Source organism: Salvelinus sp. IW2-2015, linkage group LG4q.1:29, assembly GCF_002910315.2.
Source record: "Salvelinus sp. IW2-2015 linkage group LG4q.1:29, ASM291031v2, whole genome shotgun sequence".
Lineage (NCBI taxonomy): Eukaryota > Metazoa > Chordata > Actinopteri > Salmoniformes > Salmonidae > Salvelinus > Salvelinus sp. IW2-2015.
The window spans coordinates 48,858,158-48,882,062 of NC_036842.1; the positions used below are offsets into that span (position 1 = coordinate 48,858,158).

The 23,905-nt window shown below is 45.5% G+C and overlaps 1 protein-coding gene across 1 annotated transcript in view; it reads right to left on the reverse strand.

Annotated features, from left to right (window-relative positions):
• Positions 1-23,905, reverse strand: part of ambra1b (autophagy/beclin-1 regulator 1b) — a 47,268-nt gene that overhangs the window by 12,926 nt on the left and 10,437 nt on the right. The window contains exons 6-16 of the mRNA XM_023984894.2: positions 22,104-22,170; positions 20,279-21,951; positions 18,390-18,476; positions 16,820-17,005; positions 13,262-13,443; positions 12,821-12,931; positions 12,371-12,559; positions 11,808-11,962; positions 11,134-11,273; positions 2,989-3,096; positions 2,548-2,741 (exon numbers count right to left, since the gene is read on the reverse strand). Coding sequence (XP_023840662.1) covers positions 2,548-2,741; positions 2,989-3,096; positions 11,134-11,273; positions 11,808-11,962; positions 12,371-12,559; positions 12,821-12,931; positions 13,262-13,443; positions 16,820-17,005; positions 18,390-18,476; positions 20,279-21,951; positions 22,104-22,170 — 3,092 coding nt within the window. The remainder of the gene's footprint in view (positions 1-2,547; positions 2,742-2,988; positions 3,097-11,133; positions 11,274-11,807; positions 11,963-12,370; positions 12,560-12,820; positions 12,932-13,261; positions 13,444-16,819; positions 17,006-18,389; positions 18,477-20,278; positions 21,952-22,103; positions 22,171-23,905) is intronic.

A 23,905-nucleotide genomic window follows, 5' to 3' on the forward strand; every position in this document is an offset into this window, starting at 1 on the left:
ACATGAGTATAATACACACTTGAAACAGAACAAATATAGGCACCCACCAAATMATTATTATTAGAGCCTGACCGATATTATATTTTTGGGTCCGATACCGACTAGGGAGAAAGTCAGATTATCGATATAACTGCCGATATGTTTAGAGGGGGGAATGAGTTGAGATGTGTCTGTTACTTGAACTCTGTGAAGCATTTGTTTGGGTTGCAATCTCTGAGGCTGGTAATGCTAATGAACTTATCCGCTGCAGCACAGGTAACTCTGGGTCTTCCATTCCTGTGGCGGTCCTCATGAGAGACAGTTTCATTATAGCGTTCAATGGTTTTTGTGACTGCGCTTTCAAAGTTCTTGAAATTTTCCGGATTGACAGACCTTCATGTCTTAAAGTAATGATGGATTGTAATTTCCCTTTGCTTATTTGAGCTGTTCTTGCCATAATATGGACTTGGTCTTTTATCAAATAGGGCCATCTTCTGTATACCACCCCTGCCTTGTCACAGCGGATTGGTTCAAATGCATTGAGGAAAGAAATTCCAGAAATTAACAAGGCATACCTGTTAATTGAAATGCATTCCAGGTGACTACCTCGTGAAGCTGGTTGAGAGAATGCCAACAGTATGCAAAGCTGTCATCAAAGCAAAGTGTGGCTATTTGAAGAATCTCAAATATAAAATGTATTTTGATTTGTTTAACACTTCTTTGGTTACTACAGGATTCCACATGGGTTATTTCATATTATTGATGTCTTCACTATTATTCTACAATGTAGAAAATAGTAAAAATAAAGAAAAACTCTTGAATTAGTAGGTGTGTCCAAACTTTTGACTGCTACTGTAAGTATTCAGACCCTTTACTCAGTACTTTGTTGAAGCACCTTTGACAGCAATTACAGTCTCGAGTCTTCATGGGTATGACGCGACAAGCTTGGCACACCTGTATTTGGGGATTTTCTCCCATTCGTCTCTGCAGATCCTCAAGTTCTGTCAGGTTGGATGGGGCATGTTGCGGAACAGCTATTTTCAGCTCTCTCCAGCGACAGAGATTTGCTCTGAAGCCACTCCTGCGTTGTCTTGGCTGTGTGCTTAAGGTCGCTGTCCTGTTGGAAGGTGAACCTTCGCCCCAGTCTGAGCTCCTGAGTGCTCTGGAGCAGGTTTTCATCAAGGATCTCTCTGTACATCTTTCCCTCGATCCTGACTGGTCTCCCAGTCCCTGCCGCTGAAAAACATCCTCACAGGATGATGCTGCCACTACCATGCTTCACTGTAGGGAAGATGGCAGGTTTCCTCCAGACATGACGCTTGGCATTCAGGTCAAAGGGTTCAATCATGGTTTCATCAGACCAGAGACTCATGTCTCATGTTCTGATAATCTTTAGGTGCCTTTTGGCAAACTAAGCGGGCTGTCATGTGCCTTCTACTGAGGAGTTGCTTCCATCTGGCCACTCTACCATAAAGGCCTGATTGGTGGAGTGCTGCAGAGATGGTTGTCCTTCTGGAAGGTTCTACCATCTCCACAACTCTGGAGCTCTGTCAGTGACCATCTGTTTTTTGTCACCACCCTGACCAAGGCCCTTCTCCCCCGATTGCTCAGTTTGGCTGGGCAGCCAGCTCTAGGAAGAGTCTRGGTGGTTCCAAACTTCTTCCATTTAAGAATGATGGAGGCCACTGTGTTCTTGGGGACCTTCAATGCTGCAGACACATTTTGGTACCCTTTCCCCAGATCTGTGCCTTGACACAATCCTGCCTTGGAGCTCTACAGACAATTCCTTTGATCTCATGGCTTGGTTTTTTGTCTGACATGCACTGTCAACTGTGGGACCTTATATAGACAGGTGTGTGTGCCTTTCCAAATAATGTCAAAACAATTGAATTTACCACAGGTGGACTCCAATCAAGTTGTAGAAACATCAAGGATGTGCCTGAGCTCAATTTCAAGTCTCATAGCAAAAGGGGCTGAATACTTAAGTAAACAAGGCATTTGTATTTTATTTTTAATACATTTGCAAAGATTTCTAAAAACCTGTTTTCAATGTCATTATGTAGTATTGTGTGTAGATTGATGAGGAATGACATTTTGGATTAAGGCTGTAACGTAACAAAATTAGGAAAAAGGCAAGGGGTCTGAATACTTTCCGAATGCACTGTATTTGTTCATTCTAGGTATATAATATTGACGCTTTATCTGTGGAATGAAGACATACATATACACTGCCGTTCAAAAGTTTGGGGTCACTTAGAAAAGCAAATTTGTTGTCCATTAAAATAACATCAAATTGATCGGGAGTACAGTGTAGAAATTGTTAATGTTGTAAATGACTATTGTAGCTGGAAACGGCTACACTTTCCAGTCTACGCTGTATTTCAGATTAATTTATGTTATTTTAATGGATAAAAGAATTCGCTTTTCTTTCACAAACAAGAACATTTCTAAGTGACCCCAAACTTTTGAGCGGTAGTGTATTTCTGGGAAAGGCTAATATCGGCCTATAATATCAGTCAACAGATTTATCGGTCGGGCTCTAATTATTATTATTATTATGTTTCCTACCATAAGCAGCAGCGTGGGAGGTGCTGGGCCTGGGGAGGTCCCTCTCTGTCTGCGTCTCGGCGTTCTGCAGCTGAACGATGGGCGTCTGAGTGCCCTGTGAGGTCACAGAGGGGGCGGGGTGTCGGGGCTGGAGGCCAATGGCGTTCATGAGACCCATGTCTCTGTCAAGTCTCCAGCTGGAGCGACTGGGGGCCCTTGGAGAAGACATACACCACAGAGAAGATTGGTAAGACATGATTGGATGGACACTCATAACAGTTTTGGYTTGTAAATTCTGGAACCTTCTCCCAAATTCCCCGGTTTTAAAGTTTGTGGATTTCTGGAAAACTTCTGGAAAAGTTTCCGAATTTTGCCACAGTTCAGTGCACACGGCGAGCAGGCCAGAGAGAGGGGTAAGAGAAAGAGGTGTCAACAACGCCTTCTGGGTCCTAGATTCCTCACCCTGGTCGATCTGTACTGCGGGTCCTGCTGGTTCCACCACCGCTGTTGACTGTGAATATGGGCTCTGCGCTTGCTTCGGCCGGGCTCTCTCCATCACTACGGTAGAACCTAGAGAACAGACAACATTTATCATCGGCGACGATGTCGTCATAATTGGATCTCTTCATAATGCTTCCGCCATCGTTTCCTATGACCTAAAAGAGCTTATGGACATGAATAATGAATCGCCTCTACCATCTGTTATATTGGTGAATGCACAATTGCTGGAAAATAAACTGGACGAGCTTCGTTCGAGACTATCCTATCAATGGGACATTAAGAACTGTAATATATTCTGCTTCTCCGAGTCATGACTGAACAAGGACATGGATAACACAAATCTAGCTGTTTTTTTCAATGCATCGCCAGGACAGAATGTCAGAGTCCGTTAAGATCAGGGGTGGTGGGGTGTCTCTAACAGCTGGTGCGCAATCTCTATTATTAGGTTAAAGTTTAAGGAAGTCTCGAAGTTCTGCTCGCCCAAGTTAGAATCCCTAATGATAAGCTGTAGACCATACTATTTACTAGGGCTGTCCCTGACCCTGACCCCCCCKAAAAAATCTTAGTCAACCGAAAGTCAACCTATTTCCACAAAGTTGGAGGCACAGAATCATCTAGAATGCCACCGTATGCTGTAGCGTTAAGATTTCTCTTTATTTTATTTATTTCACCTTTATTTAACCAGGTAGGCTAGTTGAGAACAAGTTCTCATTTGCAACTGCGACCTGGCCAAGAKAAAGCWTAGCAATTCGACACATACAACAACACAGAGTTACACATGGAATAAACAAAACATAGTCAATAATACAGTAGAAAAATAAGTCTATATACAATGTGAGCAAATGAGGTGAAAAAAGGTAGGTAAAGGCAAAAAAAGGCCATGGTGGCGAGGTAAATACAATATAGCAAGTAAAACACTGGAATGGTAGATTTGCAGTGGAAGAATGTGCAAAGTAGAAATAGAAATAATGGGGTGCAAAGGAGCAAAATAAATACAGTAGGGGAAGAGGTAGTTGTTTGGGCTAAATTATAGATGGGCTATGTACAGGTGCAGTAATCTGGGAGCTGCTCTGACAGCTGGTGCTTAAAGCTAGTGAGGGAGATAAGTATTTCTAGCGTCAGAGATTTTTGCAGTTCGTTCCAGTCATTGGCAGCAGAGAACTGGAAGGAAAGACGGCCCAAGGAGGAATTGGCTTTGGGGGTGACCAGTGAGATATACCTGCTGGAGCGTGTGCTACGAGTGGGTGCTGCTATGGTGACCAGTGAGCTGAGATAAGGCGGGGCTTTACCTAGCAGAGACTTGTAGATAACCTGTAGCCAGTGGGTTTGGCGACGAGTATGAAGCGAGGGCCAACCAACGAGAGCGTACAGGTCGCAATGGTGGGTAGTGTATGGGGCTTTGGTGACAAAACGGATGGCACTGTGATAGACTGCATCCAGTTTGTTGAGTAGAGTGTTGGAGGCTATTTTATAGATGACATCACTGAAGTCGAGGATCGGTAGGATGGTCAGTTTTACGAGGGTATGTTTGGCAGCATGAGTGAAGGATGCTTTGTTGCGGTATAGGAAGCCGATTCTAGATTTAATTTTGGATTGGAGATGCTTAATGTGAGRCTGTAAGGATAGTTTACAGTCTAACCAGACACCTAGGTATTTGTAGTTGTCCACGTATTCTAAGTCAGAGTCGTCCAATTGCTGGACGGGCAAGCAGGTGCGGGCAGCAATTGGTTGAAGAGCCTGCATTTAGAGGCCACGGAAGGAGAGTTGTATGGCATTGAAGCTCATCTGGAGGTTAGTTAACACAGTGTCCAAAGAGTGGCCAGAAGTATACAGAATGGTGTCATCTGCATAGAAGTGTATCAGAGAATCACCAGCAGCAAGAGCAACATCATTGATGTATACAGAGAAGAGTCGGCCCTCCGATTGAACCCTGTGGCACCCCCATAGAGACTGCCAGAGGTCCGGACAACAGGCCCTCCGATTTGACACACTGAACTCTATCAGAGAAGTAGTTGGTAAACCAGGCGAGGCAATAATTTGAGAAACGAAGGCTGTCGAGTCTGCCAATAAGAATGTGGTGATTGACAGAGTCGAAAGCCTTGGCCAGGTCGATGAATACGGCTGCGCAGTAATGTCTCTTATCGATGGCGGTTATGATGTCGTTTAGGACCTTGAGCGTGGCTGAGGTGCACCCATGACCAGATCTGAAACCAGATTGCATAGCGGAGAAGGTACGGTGGGATTCGAAATGGTCGGTAATCTGTTTGTTAACCTGGCTTTCGAAGACCTTAGAAAGACAGGGTAGGATAGATATAGGTCTGTAGCAGTTTGGGTCTAGAGTGTCACCCCCTTTGAAGAGGGGGATGACCGCGACAGCTTTCCAATCTCTTCACCCTAACTAGCCCGAACCACTGCTCCTGAGTCCAATGAATGGAGGCGAGCTTTACACCACTCCTGCCGACGCTTGGCATGGCGATTGTAGGCTTGTGTGGCTGCTCGTCCATGGAAACCCATTTCAGGAAGCTCCCGACGAACAGTTCTTGTGCTTACGTTGCTTCCAGAGAAAGTTTGGAACTTGGTTTGAGTGTTGCATCCAAGGACAGATGATTTTTACGTGCTATGCGCTTCAGCACTCGGCAGTCTCTTTCTGTGAGCTTGTGTGGCCCACCACTTCACAGCTGGGCCGTTGTTGCTCCTAGACGTTTCAACTTCACAATAACAGCACTTCCGGTTGACCGGGGAAGTTCTAGCAGGACGAACTGACTTGTTGGAAAAGGTGGCATCCTATGACGATGCCATGTTAAAAAGTCACTAAGCTCTTCAGTTATAGCCATTCTACTGCCAATGTTTGTCTATGGAGATTGCATGGCTGTGTGCTCAATTTTAAACACCTGTCTACCAGCATGTCACCTGTGCAACTACAGCAGGGATGCGCAACACCAGTCCTCCGGGGCCTGATTGGTATCACTATTTTGCCCCAGCACCGGCTAACACACCTGACTCCAATAATCAACTAACCACGATCTTCTGTTTTTAATACAATTAGTTTAAAATCAGCTGTGTTTGCTAGGGATGGGGAAAAGTGACATCACTCTGGCCCCCGAGGACTGGAGTTGACCATAGAGGGACAAAAACTATAGATCACCTTTACTTCACACACAAACAAAGCTCTCCCCCGCCCTCCATTTGGCAAATCAAACCATAACTTGATCCTCCCGGTTCCTGCTTACAAGCAAAAACTCAAAATATGAAGTACCAGTGACGCACTCAACACAGAATTGGTCCAATGAAGCGGATGCTAAGCTATAGGACTGTTGCACTAGCACAGACTGGAATATGTTCCCGGGATTCATCCAAAGGCATTGAACTTTACCACATCAGTCACCGGCTTCATTAATAAGTGCATAGACGACGTTGTCCCAACAGTGACCATACGTACATATTCCAACCAGAAGCCATGGATTACAGGAAACATCTGCATTGAGCTAAAGGCTGCAGCTGCCGCTTTCAAGGAGCAGGGCGCTTATACAAAATCCCGCTACGCCCTCCAATTAACCATCAAACAGGCAAAGCGTCAATACAGTACTAAGATGAATCCTACAGTACCTGCTCTGACGCTCGTCGGATGTGGCAGGGCTTGCAAACTATCACGGATTGCGAAAGGGAAACCCAGCCGAAAGCTGCCCAGTGACGCGAGCCTACCAGACGAGATAAATGCCTTCTATGTTCACTTTGAGGCAAGCAATACTGAACTATACGTGAGAGCACAAGCTGTTCTGGATGACTATGACCACGCTCACCGTAACCGATGTGAGTAAGACCTTTAAACCATTCACAAGGCCACAGGGCCTGACTGATTACCAAGACGTGTACTCAGAGCATGCGCTGACCAGCAGGCAAGTGTCTTCACTGGAATGTTCAACCTCTCTCTGACCCAGTCTGTAATACCTACATGTTTAAAGCAAACTACCATAGTTCTTGTGCCTAAACCACCAAGGTATCCCATCTAAATGACTACTGCCCCATAGCACTCACATTTGTAGCCATGAAATGTTTTGAAAGGCTGGTCATGGCTCACAACACCATCATCCCAGAAATCCTGGACCCACTCCAATTCGCATACCGCCCCAACAGATCCGAACACAACCCCATTCACATCGACGGGTCTATAGTAGAGCGGGTCGAAAGCTTGAAGTTCCTCAGCGTCCACATCACTAAGGATCTATCATGGTCCAAACACACCAACACAGTCATGAGGGGGGCACAAAAACACCTCTTCCTTCTCGGTAAGCTGAAAAGATTTGTCAAGGGCCCTTAGATCCTCAAAAGATTGACTAGATGCATTACCACTTGATATGGCAACTGCTCGGCATGCAACCGCAAGGCACTAGAGAGCAGTGCGTACGGCCCAGTAGATCACTGGGGCAGAACTCCCTGCCATCCAGGACCTCTATACCAGGCGGTGTCAGAGGAAGGCACAAAAAATTGTCAAAGACATAGTGGCATAGTGTGTTCTCTCTTGTACCGCATGGCAAGCAGCACCGGCGCGTCAAGTCTGTGACCAAAAAACACCTGAACAGCTTCTACTCTGAAGCTATAAGACTGCTGAACAGTTAAATGGCTGCCAGGACAATTTACATTGACACACTTTATTATTTGTTTATCCATCCATCCTAATGGTTTTGCACTGATTGCCTTGCACTGGCTCTATGCCAGCGTTTCCCAAACTCGGTCCTTGGGACCCCAAAGGGTGCACGTTTTGTTTTTTGCCCTAGCACGACACAGCTGATTCAAATAATCATCAAGCTTTGATTATTTATAAATCAGCTGTGTAGTACTACAGCAAAAACCAAAATGTGCACCCCTTGGGGTCCCAATGACAGAGCTTGGGAAACGCTGCTCTACGCACACTCACTAAACTCTAGCCACACACACACTTTACATAGTGCCTTCTGAAAGTATTCAGACCCCTCGCTATGAGAACGAAGGAATTGTCCACAGAGCTCCGAGACAGGATTGTGTCGAGGCACAGATCTGGGGAAGGGTACCAAAAAATATGTCTGCAGCATTGAAGGTCCCAAAGAACACAGTGGCCTCCATCATTCTTCAATAGAAGAAGTTTGGAACCACCAAGACTATTCATAGAACTGGCCGCCCGGCCAAACAGCGCAATTGGGGGAGAAGGGCCTTGGTCAGGGAGGTGACCAAGAACCCGATGGTCACTGACAGAGCTCTGGAGTACGTCTGTGGAGATGGGAGAACCTTCCAGAAGGACAACCATCTCTACAGCACTCCACCAATCAGGCCTATATGGTAGCCACTCCTCAGTAAAAGGCACATGACAGCCCACTGAGTTTGCCAAAAGGCACCTGAAGACTCTCAGACCATGAGAAACAAGATTCTCTGGTCTGATGAAACCACTCTGTCCTGAATGCCAAGCGTCATGTCTGGAGAGAGCGTGGCATCATCCCTACGGTGAAGCATGGTGGTGGCAGCATCATGCTGTGGGGATGTTTATCAGCGGCAGGGACTGGGAGACTAGTCAGGATCGAGGGAAAGATGAACGGAGCAAAGTACAGAGCGATCCTTGAAGAAAGCCTGSTCCAGAGCGCTCAGGACCTTAGACTGGGGTGACGGTTCACCTTCCAACAGGACAACGACCCGAAGCACACAGTCAAGACAACACAGGAGGACAATCAATCAATGCTCAATCAGGACACGTCTCTGAATGTCCTTGAGTGCCCAGCCAGAGCCCGGACTTGAACCTGATTGAGCATCTCTGGAGAGACCTAAAACTAGCTGTGCAGCAACGCTCCGCATCCAATCTGACAGAGGTTGAGAGGATCTGCAGAGAAGAATCTCCCCAAATACAGGTGTGCCAAGCTTGTAGCGTCATACCCAAAAAGACATGAGGCTGTAAACGCTGCCAAAGGTGCTTCAGAGTACTAAGGTTCTGAAAACCTGTAAATGTGATTTATTAAATGTTCATAATGTTTTGTTTTTTTAAGTGCAATAATGTCTAAAAAACTGTTTTTGCTTTGTCATTATGGGGTATAGTGTGTAAACTGATGAGGAATAAAAGCAATTTAAATCAACTTTAGAATAAGACTATCGTAACAGTGGAAAAAGTCAAGGGGTATGAATACTTTCCAAAGGCACTGTACACTGCTGATACTGTGTTAATTATAAATCCTGATTGCCTAGTCATGTTTACCCCTACCCACATGTACGGTACCAGTCAAAAAAGTTTGGACACCTACTCATTCAAGGGTTTTTCAAAATATTTACTATATTGTAGAATAGTGAAGACATCACAACTATGAAATAACACATATGGAATCATGTAGTAACCAAAAAAGTGTTAAATCAAAATATATTTTATATTTGACATTCTTCAAAGTAGCCACCCTTTGCCTAGATGACAGCTTTGCACACTCTTGGCATTCGCTCATCCAGCTTCACCTCGAATGCTTTTCCAACCGTCTTGAAGGAGTTCCCACATATGCTGAGCACTTGTTGGCTGCTAAGCCCTTCACTCTGCGGTCCAACTCATCCAAAATCCATCTCAATTGGGTTAAGGTTGGGGGATTGTGAAGGCCAGGTCATCTGATGCAGCACTCCATCACTATCCTTCTTGGTCAAATAGCTCTTACACAGCCTGAAGGGTGGGATTGGTCATTGTCCTGTTGAAAAACAAATGATAGGTGGGGCTAAGCGCAAACCAGATGGGATGGCATATCGCTGCAGAATGTTGAGGTYGCCATGCTGGTTAAGTGTGCCTTGAATTAAAAAATAAATCAATAAAATCACAGACAGTGTCACCAGCAAAGCACCCCCACCTCCATTCTTCACGGTGGGAACCACACATGCGAAGATCATCCGCTCACCTACTCTGCGTCTCACGAAGACATGGCGGTTGGAACCAAAAATCTCCAGTTTGGACTCATCAGACCAAAGGACAGATTTCCACCGGTCTAATGTCCATTGCTTGTTTTTCAACCATGAAGGCCTGATTCATGCAGTCTCCTCTGAACAGTTGATGTTGAGATGTGTCTGTTACATGAACTCTGTGGAGCATTTATTTGGGCTGCAATTTCTGAGTTAACTCTAATGAACTTATCCTCTGCAGCAGAGGTAACTCTGGGTCTTCCATTCCTGTGGCGGTCCTCAGAGCCAGTGTCATCATAGCGCTTGATGGTTTTTGTGACTGTACTTGAAGATGCTTTCAAAGTTCTTGAAATGTTCCGGATTGACTGACCTTCATGTCTTAAAAGTATTTGAGCCGTTCTTGCCATAATATGGACTTGGTACAACTGACTGGCGCAAACGCATTAAGGAAATAAATTCCACAAATTCGCTTTAAAAAAAGCACACCTGTTAATTGAAATCAATTCCAGGTAACTACCTCATGAAGCTGGTTGAGAGAATGCTAAGAGTGTGCAAAGCTGTCAAGGCAAAGGGTGGCTACTTTGAAGCATCTGAAATATAAAATATATTTTGATTTAACACTTTTTGSTTACTAATAAAGAATACTAATAAAGAAAACCCCTGGAATGAGTAGGTGTCCAAACTTTTGAGTGGTAGTGTACATACACTATTATCTCGTACCCCTACACATTGACTCGGTACTGGAACTCCTTGTGTATAGCCTCATTTTATTGTTTCCCAGTTTTTAAACAAATATTTGTCTTACTTTTTAACTCTGCACTGTTGAGAATGGGCTCTTAAGTAAGCATTTCACTGTAAAGTCTACACCTGTTGTATTCGACGCATGTGACCAATAACATTTTATTTTGATCTCCACTGAGGGATTCCTTCATGCAATCACAGACAATGACCTCATTACAGACCAATAATTGACCCGCTCCAATCCAGAGGCTTCCTGTTTACACTGGCTATTAGAATAATCGAATCAGAGACCAATCAAATCCAATTCACCGCCAGTGTTGGAGGTGGTGGTATGGAATACACTGAACTCAAGATACCAGGAACACACCWTTAAACACAAAGTGTATATTGAGGACTACAAAACAAACAAGTCACCAATGTACCATCCCGATATCAGGTGTAAGATTTACAAAATGGTCAGACAGGAGCACTACTCACACGGGCCTGCAGATGACCAGGTCTCCTTTGTTGGTCCCGTAGGCCAGGCCCATCCCCGGGTCTGGAAGCCATCTGGCTGAATTGATGCTGACATGCCGCCGCTGGTCCGGAGCCATAGGGTAGACCACGTTGAACACCATCTAGGGAACAATTGGAGAACCCAGACAAACAATCATAAACGTCAACATCACTCCAATGTCCCTGCACATTGTAAATACGGTATTGGAACGGACCCTCCAATTGTCCTTACCAATTGTGTTGGTAATTTCTTATGTTTTTTTTTATACCAGAATTACATTGTTATTGCATTGTTGGGTTTTGAGTTGGCAAGAAAGACATTTCACTGTACTTGTGACATTAAAACGTGAAACTAAACAAATGCACAATAAAGTGAACCCTTTGGGTATGGGTAAAAGCCATGTCGGCTAGTCGTGCTCCAAGTCCCTCTACAAACCTGGGTTGTGTTCATTAGACACCAAATAGACAAACGGGGAGGGATTACCTGGACTCATTTAATAATTTTCCAAAGGTTGCCATAATGACCACCAACCCGGTAGTATCAATCTGTGGTACTACCCTTCTCCCTCACTGTTGACCTTCACAAACATACGTTAACATGTAACCAGCGAGCTGGTCTTTTCCCTGCATTAGGTGGGTCTTGCTGTCTGTCTCACCCTGATGGAGGTCTCTCCACCGTGGGGCTGCTGCAGCCGGAACACTTGCGCCACCATGTGGTCGGTGGAGGGATGCAGCAGGATCCTGCGTGAGGCCAAGCCCACCATCACGTAACAGCCCATTGGAGACAGGCTCACCGAGATGGCATTGGGACCTGTGGGAGGATGGAAGACAAATGTTAAGACTGACAAGGTTAGGCAAGACTCTCCTAGGATATTATTGTCCTGTAGTTAAGGTTCACCATCTATAATATTCTGTTTAGTGCACCAATTGTACTAGATTCAATGTTTCAGATTCTCTAGTTCAGTTGTTTCCCAAACCTCTCCTCGACTACCTCCTACAGTTCAACTCATTTAATGTATTCCAGAACTAGCACACCTTATTCAACAAATGAGATGATTAGGTTGACCAATTGAATCAAGTCTGCCATCACTGGACTACCTCAAATAAGTGGATTGGCCGGGGGCACTAAGAGGAGAGGTTTGGGAAACACTTCTATAGCTGTATCCTGGAGGTCAAGTCCCTGACGGCAAGACGTCCTCTACTACGTGACAAGACTTACCAAATCTTTTGGTGTAGAGCACCTCCCCCAGGTTGTGAGGTGCCAGGGAGTACACAGCCAGGATGCCCTCGTCAGGGAAGCCCCGCTGGCTGCTGGGTATAAACACTGCCAGGAGCTGCCCGTCCGCCGAGATGTCACAGCTGGCATCGTTGTAGATCTTACAGTTTGGCACCAGCACATTCACAGAGGCTGGAGGGGTGGCAATAGACATACACAAACAGGCAAACACACACAATGTCAATAATACAGTAGACCTCTAAAGTAAACGCAATCAGAGAGGCAAACATGGCTGTTCAAACAATAGCCGAGCTGGGACCGGTTTAGGAGGATCTAACGTTACACAACTTTCAAACAGAAATGTATTGTGTAGAAATTATAAGATTGTCTGTCAGATAGAATAGAGAATAGGGAATTGTGTCGGCTTTGCAATGTTCTGAAAGTTTTACATACCGTTGCTGATCTCAGGTAGATCAAACTTGGTGAAGTCCCACCACTGCAGCCGGTAGGTGGTGTTGGCTATGTTGCTGGCCACCGCCGACTGGCCGTCCCCGATTGAGGCACCTGAGAGAAATTTGGTCAGTGGATAGGCTATTGAATGTGAAAGAGGAGTAGTGTCTACCACTATTGCAGATAACACAAAATGGATAACATTGAGATGTATGAGAGCAATCAATTAGTTAGTTGTTGCCCACTTGAATTGTACTGGCTTGGATATTCTATTTTACACCTTCGTTCCACTAACAAAAATGGATGGGTAATCAGGCCAGCGAAATACAGCAGTAGCGTGAAAAGGGCATTGCAGCGCACTCCTTTTACAGTGATCACATCCATACAGGACAATTTAACCACACTAAGCGGAGTGTACTCTAGTGAGACAATCTTGGTTAGTACCTGCTAGGACCCTGTTGACAGAGGAGTGGGTGGCCAGGCCAGGCTGTCCCCTCTCATGGAAGATTCCAGCGTAGGGCAAGTACTCAGGTAAAAGAAACCGCCGAGGAACGAATCGCCCCAGTGAAGGCGCAGACATCCTGGCGTTGCGTGGTGTTCGGTGCCTCGTCCTGTCTCCGTTGTCACTGTTAAAACACACACACACAGCAGTTATTGGGAGAAAAAGAGGCTGTTGGGTGAAATGTGTGGTGAAGCTGAATGCTCAAAGTAGGATGACTGTACTCCAGGCCTGGGCAATTATTTTCCATGGAGGGCCACAGAATATATTTTTGCCATCACGGGCCAGAATCACATTACATGATTATACTTAATGTATATGACTGACAGATACATCTACTGTAAATCATTATTAAACAATCAGCACCACGGAAAGAACTCTTGTTAACGGGTATGCACAAAAACACAAGAGAGAGAGCTCAACATTACATTTTAACTTCTCAATCAGTGTGAGGAGTGAAGTCTCTGATGGGCATTGACTAGAGCAGTGAAGTCAGGTATAGTTTCTGAAGTCACTATGCGCTGGATTGCTGAGAGGTGAGATTCAGTAAGAGATGATCTGTGCCTTGACTTGTTATATTTCGTCACTGAAAATGTCTGTTCAAATACATAGGTTGACCCAAACAGTACAAACACGAGTATGACTCCTAATCTTTGGAGAGTTTTGTTCATAGAGATGCATAGAACCTTGTCAGTGACATCAGAGAACTATTCAAAACAGTTCTCCAATCACTACATCAGACTGAAGATCGATAAGCTCAAGTTGCAGGTCAGTGGGATCGTTATCCACATTGAAGGTGAAAGGAGAGGAAACCAACAGCATGTCATTTTCCAACACTTTGAAATCCTCAAAACGACAAGAAAACTCACCATTCAAAGCACGCAGCAGCGATATATACTTCTCCCGCTGGTCAACTGATAGGGAACAGACTAGTAGTGTTGGAAGGTTGGTGAGATTGTTGGCTTCTACTTGGCGTGTCAGGAGGAGTAATTTTCCCTTGAAGGCTTTGACAAGGCTGTACATCTGATGTGCAAAAAGGCCCTTCCCTTCTAGTTTGGAATTCAGTTTATTCATGGGGGTCAATGATGTCCACGGTGAAGGCAAAAATCAGCCACCCATTCTTTATCTTGCAGTTGAGGGAAATCCACATATTTTCCTTTCATTTACAAAAACTCAGCAATCTCTGACTTCAGCTCCCATACACTTTTAAGCACCTTCCCCAAACTCAGCCATCTCACTATTGTGTGGAAGGGGAAACCTGCTTGACCGACTCTCTTCAGACAGTGAGACAAACTGCCTGTGGTTTAAAGATTTTGCTCTTATGAAGTTTACCACTTTAGTGACTGTATCCACAACAAGGCTCATTTTCAGAACACATTTATAGTACCTCCTGATGAATAATCCAATGCAGGAAAATCATTTTCTGATCTGGTTTRAGCTCAGCTACTTGATCTTTTATCCTTTTCAAAAGGCCAGCGTTTTTTCCTGTCAAGTTTGGGCACCRATCAGTGATCACACTGGATAACTTTTCAAAACTCGGTCCCAGCTTTGCCACACACTTATTAATCTCCAACAATAAATATTTCCCTGTGGTTGTGCTCTTCATTGACTGCACTGAAGCAAGCTCCTCTGTAATTTCAAAGTCTGGGATTATGTCTTGTAATAATATCAACTGTGCCATGTCACGCGCATCACTGCTCTCATCCAGGGCCAAGGAGAAATAGGTGAAATCCTTTATCCTTTTCCATATTCTCTGTGATGTTCATCTTGACAAGGAAACATTTTCAAAGAGCTCTTTCTTGTCGGGGCAAAGTATGGCTGCAAAGTCAATTAAACATTCTTTAATGAAGCAGTGGAAGTTAAATCACTACACAAAGGCGAGTATTCATTGGGCTTTTCATTTGAATAACAAATACAGAATTCCACTGTCCAGTGTGTGTTCTTTTTCCCATCTTAATCTTTGATTTTTATTTGCCAGTCTGAGATATGGCTTTTATTTTGCAACTCTGCCTAGAAGGCCAGCATCCCGGAGTCGCCTCTTCACTGTTGACATTGAGACAGGTGTTTTGCGGGTACTATTTAATGAAGCTGCCAGTTGAGGACTTGTGAGGCGTCTGCTTCTCAAACTAGACACTAATGTACTTGTCCTCTTGCTCAGTTGTGCACCAGGGCCTCCCACTCTTTCTATTCTGGTTAGAGCCAGTATGCGCTGTTCTGTGAAGGGAGTAATACACAGCGTTGTACGAGATCTTCAGTTTCTTGGCAATTTCTCACATGGAATAGCCTTCATTTCTCAGAACAAGAATAGACTGATGAGTTTCATAAGAAAGGTCTTTGTTTCTGGCCATTTTGAGCCTGTAATTGAACCCACAAATGCTGATGCTTCAGATACTCAACTAGTCTAAAGAAGGCAGGTTTTATTGCTTCTTTAAGCAGGGACAACAGTTTTCAGCTGTGCTAACAAAATTGCAAAAGGGTTTTCTAATGATAAATTAGCCTTTTAAAATGATAAACTTGTATTAGCTAACACGTGCCATTGGAACACAGGAGCGATGATTGTTGATAATGGGCCTCAAAGCCTATGTAGTTAACCTCTACGGGATGGGTGTTCCTAAACCGGCACGGTTGTTGCTAACGTGCGCTACTGTGACTAGAATGACGTACACAACAGCCAACCTTCCGGGACATAGACCTGTCTTATATGAAAAAAACATGCTATTGTTTGAGGAGCGCACTAAAAAACATTTTTTTTTGCACGCAACTGGTTTGATACATTCACCTCTGAAGGTAAATAATGCACTTATTACATTGTGTAATCTTGCTCTGATTTGTCATCCTGAGGGTCCCAGAGATAAAACGTAGCATAGTTTTGTTTGATAAAATACATTTTTATGTTCAAATGTAGGAACTTGGGTCCACAGTTTGACCCCGCTGCTGTCTCTGGCTCCACACCCACCCCGCCCGGCCATCTAGATGTGTGAAAGTTAGTGTATAAGCTAATGATCCATCATGTATGACATTCCCTGGGAGTGTGTCAACTTTCATTTTTTATAACCATAGCATTTTTGTATGTTCTCTATAGTTATGTACTTGAAAATTTATCAATTGACCAATTTGGCACATTTTGGCAAACTATGTAATTCTTCACTGGATCAGTCTGAAACTGCACACACTGCTGCCATCCGGTGGCCAACATCTAAATTACACCTAGACTCCTATCCGAAAGTATGGCCTGTCTCTTGCATTTTTTTGGTATTATCTTTTACCAGATCTAATATGTTATATTCTCCTATATTAATTTCTCATTTCCACAAACTTGAAAGTGTTTCCTTTCAAAATGGTATCAAGAACATGCATATCCTTGCCTAAGGTCCTGAGCTACAGGCAGTTAGATTTGGGTTTGTCATTTTAGGCYAAAATTGAAAAAAGGGTACGATCCGTAAGAGGTTTTTAAGAGTAACTAATATCCCATTAAGAGGCCAGGATGGGTTGCACCAACTCACTCTAGCTCTTCAAAGTCCACGTCGCTGTTCTCCATTGCGGCCGAGGGGTTGCCGGCCGGGCTATCCGACGAGGAGGATAGGGTCCTCAGGCGGTTCTGCTGGTAGCGCAGCGAGCGCTGGCGGATACTGTCCCGCCTCGACAGGTACTGGATCATTCTCTGTGCGTAGTACGCAGCCGGGGACAACCTGCAGGAGAAACAACGACAGAGAGAAGAGTTCAATGGGGGGGTTACAGATCTAGGGTTCATACTATACTGAACAAAATGCAACATGAAACAATTTCAAAGATTTTACTGACTTACAATTCATATATGGAAATCAGTTAATTGAAATAAAATAATTAGGTCCTAATCTATGGATTTCACATGACTGGGAATACAGATATGCATCTGTTGGACAGATACCTTAAAAAAAAAAAAAAAAAAGTAGGGACATGGATATGCAAACCAGTCAGTATCTGGTGTGACCACCATTTGCCTCATGCAGCACGACATCTCCTTCGCATAGAGTTGATCAGGCTGTTGATTGTGGCCTGTGGAATGTTGTCCCACTCAGAAGCTGTGTGAAGAGTCTGGATATTGGTGGAAACTGGAACACGCTTTCGTACACGTCGATCCAGAGCATCCCAAATATGCTCAAAGAGTATGCAGGCCATAGAAGAACTGGGACATTTTCAGCTTCCAGGAATTGTGGTGATAGCGGCGAATGAATGGCACGGCAATGGGCCTCAGGAGCTTGTCAAGGTATCTCTGTGCATTCAAATTGCCAGCGATAAAAAGTAATTGTGTTAGTTGTCCATAGCTTATGCCTGCCCATACCATAWAACACTACCACGGAGCACTCTGTTTACAACGTTGACATCAGCAAACCGCTCACCCATACGACGCCATACACGTGGGTATGCGGTTGTGAGGCCGGTTGGACATCCTGCTTATTCTCTAAAACAACGTTGGAGGCGGCTTATGGTAGAGAAAATAACATTAAATTCTCTGGCAACAGCTCTGGTTGACATTCCTGCAGTCAGCATGCCAATTACACGCTCCCTCAAAACTTGCGACATCTGTGGCATTGTGTGACAAAACTGAACATTTCCGAGTGGCCTTTAATTGTCCCTAGCACAAGGTGCACCTGTGTAATGATCATGCAGTTTAAATCAGATTCTTGATATGCCACACCTGTCAAGTGAATGTATTATCTTAGCAAAGGAGAAATGCTCACTAACAGGGATGTAAACAAGATTTAAGAGAAATAAGGTTTGTGTGTACGGAAGATATCTGGGATCTTTTTTTTCAGCTCAAGAAACCAACACTACATTATATATTTTTCAGTGTAGGTTGGCAAAATTACATTAACTTTCTCAAAATTCCTGAGTTTAAGAAATCCTCTAACTTTCATTTTTTGTTAAACCTGTGAACTTTTGGGAAAATTGCTGGGATTTTCTCAACCGTACTTTAAAACTGTCAACTTTGTTTCGACAGAACCTCTAACAAAACGGTGCACCTGGAGGGGTTTTATCCTGTCAAACACAGTACACGTTCATTAGAGGTGAGATTGGTTTGGGGGCTGGTACCTGGCAGGGTCTGGGTAGATGGGGTGGTCTCTGGATCCTCCCATGTCATAGCGGGAGAGAGAGAGGAGGGAGGACTCCAACAGCCTCCTGTGAACAAACACGCCAAGCAATGGATCAGCGTTTAATCTCCTCTACAAAAGGGAGTCCATTTGTTTTATACAACTATTTGGACAATATACAGTACCAGTCAAGGGTTTCTTTAATTTTTACTATTTTCTACATTGTAGAATAGTGAAGACATCAAAATAATAATAACAACACATACGGAATAATTAAGTAACCAAAAAAGTGTTCAAAATATATTTTATGAGATTCTTCAAAGCAGCAACCCTTTGCCTTGATGACAGATTTGCACACTCTTGGCATTCTCTCAACCAGCTTCATGAGGAATGCTTTTCCAACAGTCTTGAAGGAGTTCCCACATATGCTGAGCACTTGTTGGCTGCGTTTCCTTCACTGTGCGGTCCAACTCATCCCAAACCACCTCAATTGGGTTGAGGTCGGGTGATTGTGGAGGCCAGGTCATCTGATACAGCACTACATCACTATCCTTCGTGGTCAAATAGCTCTTACACAACCTGGAGGTGTGTTTTGGGTCATTGTCCTGTTGAAATACAAATGATAGTCCCACTAAACGCAAACCAGATGGGATGGCGTATCGCTGCAGAATGCTGTGGTAGCCTTGCCGGTTAAGTGTGCCTTGAACTCTAAATAAATCAAAGGCAGTGTCGCCAGCAAAGCACCCCCACACCATCACACCTCCTCGCCCATGCTTCACAGTGGGAACCACACATGTAGAGATCATCCGTTTACCTACTCTGCGTCTCACAAAGGCAAGGCAGTTGGAACCCAAAATCTCAAATTTGGACTCAACAGACCAAAGGACAGATTTCCACCGGTCTAATGTCCATTGCTCGTGTTTCTTGGCTCAAGCAAGTCTCTTCTTATTGGTGTCCTTTAGTAGTGGTTTCTTTGCAGCAATTCGACCATGAAGGCCTGATTCACGCAGTATCCTCAACAGTTGATGTTGAGATGTGTGTTACTTGAACTTTGTTAAGCATTTATTTGGGCTGCAATTTCTGAGTTAACTCTAATGAACTTATCCTCTGCAGCAGAGGTAACTCTGGGTCTTCCTTTCCTGTGGCGGTCCTCATGAGAGCCAGTTTCATCATAGCGCTTGATGGTTTTTGCGACTGCACTTGAAGGTGCMTTCAAAGTTCTTGAAATGTTCCGGATTGACTGACCTTCATGTCTTAAAAGTATTTGAGCCGTTCTTGCCATAATATGGACTTGGTATTTTATCAAATAGGGCCATCTTCTGTATACCCCCCTACCATGTCACAACACAACTAATTGGCTCAAATGAATTAATGAAAGAATTAATAAGGCACACCTGTTAATTGAAATGCATTCCAGGTGACTACCTCATGAAGCTGGCTGAGAGAATGCCAAGACTATTCAAAGTTGTCAAGGCAAAGGTTGGCTACTTTGAAGAATCTCAAAAATAAAATATTTAGATTTGATTAACACTTTTTTGGTTACTACATGATTCCATATGTGTTATTTCATCGTTTTCACGTATTATTCAACAATGTAGAAAACAGTAAAAATAAAGAATAACCTTGGAATGAGTAGGAAATACTGAGAAAAGCAGACCAGTAGTTACTTGTTCTTATAACAGAGAGGATCACTAGCTAAAGTGAGCCGAGTTGTGGTCAGTAGATAAAACTGAAGAAAACTGTTTGAAACAGCGAGGTACGATCCAAGCTCGTTCAATAAGAAACGTTCATTTGAAAACATATTGCTACGGTGTGCACTACTGAGCACGACCCTGGACTGAGCAAAAAACACCACTGTAGAGACTACCAAGGACTTTCTCATAACTCTACCTCCTCAGAGAGTCCTCGTCTGGGTTATCCACAGGCATTTCCTGGCTTAAGGCCTCTGGCGGTGCATCGGCAACGGTGGAGCGGCTGGAGGCGGCCTGGCGGTAGACGCGCTCCCACTGGCCCGTCTCCTGGTTGTACACCAGGCCCACTGTCTGCTCACCGGGCTGGGCAGTGGACGACGCAATGGTGGGGAAGGGCATGGCCGCACCATGAGGGCCTGGGGAGGGCTGCCGCTCGCTGGGCTCCGGGGGCTGGGTTACCCTCCTCTCCCTCTCTGGTGGCTGGGGTTGGGGCTCCCGCCTCTGTGGTGACACATGGGTCTCTTCATAGGCAGGGCTGGTCGGCTGCTGCCAGGGAGAGCTGGAGCCCTCCTGGGTGGAGACAGCGGAGGTGGACGAGGCTGGGCTGGTGCGCTCCCAGCGTTGGGAGTCGTGGTTGAAGGTGAGCAAGTTGTGGCAGGCCCGGCAGCGGTTCAGTTGGCCCCGAGAGGAGTGAGCCGCATTGGAGGGAGGGGGGTTGTTCTCGGCTGGGGTTGGTGGGGGTGGCTGGGGCTGATAGTGGGAGGAGGAAGGCCTGGGTCTCTCCGGGTCCATGTTGTTGTTGAGCAGCTCCTGTGTCTGCTCCTGGCCGCCCTCCCCTCCCCCGACGCCCCCCAGCGGCGACTCCAGGTCCTGCATGCGGTCAAACTCCATGAAGTAGCGGCTCAGGTTGCACTGGAGCACGTTGCGGAACGAGGTCGGGTTGCTGCGCGTGCCGTCCCAGAAAGGGTGGTGCCCGCTGCTGGTGCCCGCCCCTCCACCACCTCGCTGATTGGCCACGGGGCCAGAGCCCGGTTCAGAGCTTGACTGCGTGGGGAAACCCCGTCCCTCTGTGGCGGAAGTGTAGACAGGGGACTGGGAGGAGCCGTCCTGCTGCCGGAGCACTGACAGCAGGCTGACGGAGGACGAGCTGGTTCGGGGGGGCAGCATCCCACCCCCGACACCACCCATACCACCTCCCCCGCTCACCCCACCTTCACTCCCTCCAGTCCTGCTCTCTGAGCCTCTCATGTTCAGCAGGCTGCGTGTCCAATCGGGTCCGGGCAGTGGGCGGGAGGGGGGTTGGTGGCTGGTGGGTGGTGGCGGAGGCTGCTGGCTCAGGGGCGGGCTGGCCACGTGGGCGGTAGGCACGGCACGGTGCAGGGAGCTGCCGGCGCTGTAGTAGACCGTAGTGAAGGCAGAGGGCCGCTGTTGGGCCCCACCGGGATCTGAAGGCTGTCGGGGCTCCGTACGGGCTGAGGAAAAGGTGGAGGCGTGGGGGGCCGGCTGAGGGTGCTCAGGGAGGACCACAGGCCTGGAGGAGGGCCCCTCGCCCAGAGAGGGGCTGCGGTTGGCTGTGCAGCGGCTGCATAGGCACACCATGCCCAGGTGCTGGGTGCAGCCCGGGAAGGGCAGTCCACGGTCCTGCGAGGCTGGGTACTGGCCCAAAGGCATGCTGGGGGGCTCGCCGCTGCTCTCCCCGCCAGGGCGGGGCGCATCCCCCCCGGCCTGCGCTCCCGAGGAGCGTGACGAAAGGATGTGCAGGAAGTTGTGGAGGATGGGCGTGCGGCGTACAGGCTGGGAGGGCAGGAAGGAGCGCTGGCGGAAGTGGGGCATCTCTACGCTGTCCATGGGGACCTCTGAGTCATCATCATTCTACAGGACATAATACGTCAGATATGAGGGTAGACATGTTGAATGTTTTAGCGTGCAGTCATGTTTAAAAGGCTTTGAGAAGATTTAATTTCTAGACAGAAAACTGTATACAGTATAGGGCAATTTTGTTGTGATAGGAGAAAAGAACTCACCTGCTGGTTGGAGGGGTTCACAGTAGCAGTCAGAAGATTGTGCCCCAAAGGATCAAATCTCACCAACCTAAAAGAGAAAACAGCCGGGTTTTCCATCAACTCAAAATATATTCTAATCATAGCAATATCATATTATAATGATACAACATTTACGCTACTGTGGAATTGTTCCATGTGAAAATGAAAAATTGTTTCAAAAATATGTTTTCCTGAAATCAAAATTATAGGAGAAAGGGACGACCATCCTACTCAGTGAAACTATATATAAATAAATAAAAGTTATCGATTATGTAAACTAAACATATTCATGTCACCAAATACCAGATTTTTAATTTTTTTAACTGTTTTTTGGTCTAGCCGGAGGACAGACATTTTTTCCATTCTCCTCTGGCTACATCGACTTTAATACAAAACCTAGGAGGCTCGTGCTCCTCACCCCCTTCCATAGACCTACATGGTAATTATGACGACTTCCGGAGGACCTCAAACCAATCAAAGTTTACCAGTATGAACTAACATGTCCATCCAATCAAAGGATCAGTGAATTAACCTAGTACTAGGCATGTGCGATTTAGAAGCTTAGTGAGTTGAGACAGTTTATAGTTGAGCGTTTTGGATTATTCCATTCAACTTTTGTGCATCTAGACCCGTCTTTTCAATGCGATCTTCGTATTCTGATAGCAGAAGTTGCATTTAAGTCAAGTGTAGACTAGTTTTTCCAATGCCTCTCAAAGAAGGGCACTTATTGGTAAATGGGTAAAAATAAATTGAATATCCCTTTGAGCATGGTGAAGTTATTAACTACACTTTGGATGGTGTATCAATACACCCAGTCACTACAAAGATACAGGCGTCCTTCCTAACTCAGTTGCCGGAGAGGAAGGAAACCTCAGGGATTTCACCATGAGGACAATGGTTACATCTACCAAGGGAATTCTCTTCAATCATAATCACAGCCGTATATATTCCCCCCCAAGCAGACACATCGATGGCCCTGAACGAACTTTATCTGACTCTTTGTAAACTGGAAACCACACACCCTGAGGCTGCATTCATCGTAGCTGGGGATTTTAACAAGGGGAGTTAAGGGGATATAGGGTGAGAAATTGACGGCTTGTCACAAAAGACTCACAAACTTCCTACAGATGACCACAATCGAGAGCATCCTGTCGGGCTGTATCACGTGTCTTGTGTATACGGAACTGCTCGCCCACGAACCGTAAGGCTCTCAGAGGGTAGTCGAGGTCTGCGAACGCAACACCGGGGGCTAAACTACCTGCCCACAGGACCCTACACCACCGATGTCAATTCAGGGAAGGCCATAAAGGATCTCAGGACAAAACACCCAACCATGCCTGTTCACCCGCTATCATCCAGGGAAGGGCGAGGTCGTAAGTACAGGTGCATCAAGCAGGGACCGAGAGACTGAAAAACAGGCTTCTATCTCAAGGCATCAGACTGTTAAACACCACCACTAACATTTTGCGGCGCTGCAGGACACATAGTGACTCAATCTCAGCCACTTTAAATATGGGAATTGATGGATATTATGTAAAAATGTACACTTAGCCCACTTTAAACAATGCACTTAATGAATAGTTTTTCATAACCCTACATTTACCCATCTATCATATGTATAATACTGGTGCGCCGAATATCATCTACTGATCTGCCATCTATATGATATAGATACATGTACACAACTAGCACTTTTAAAAGCATATGCCACTTTATGTTTTATCATACCCTACATGTCACTCATCTCATATGTATATCTGTACTCTAGTACCATCTATCTGCAG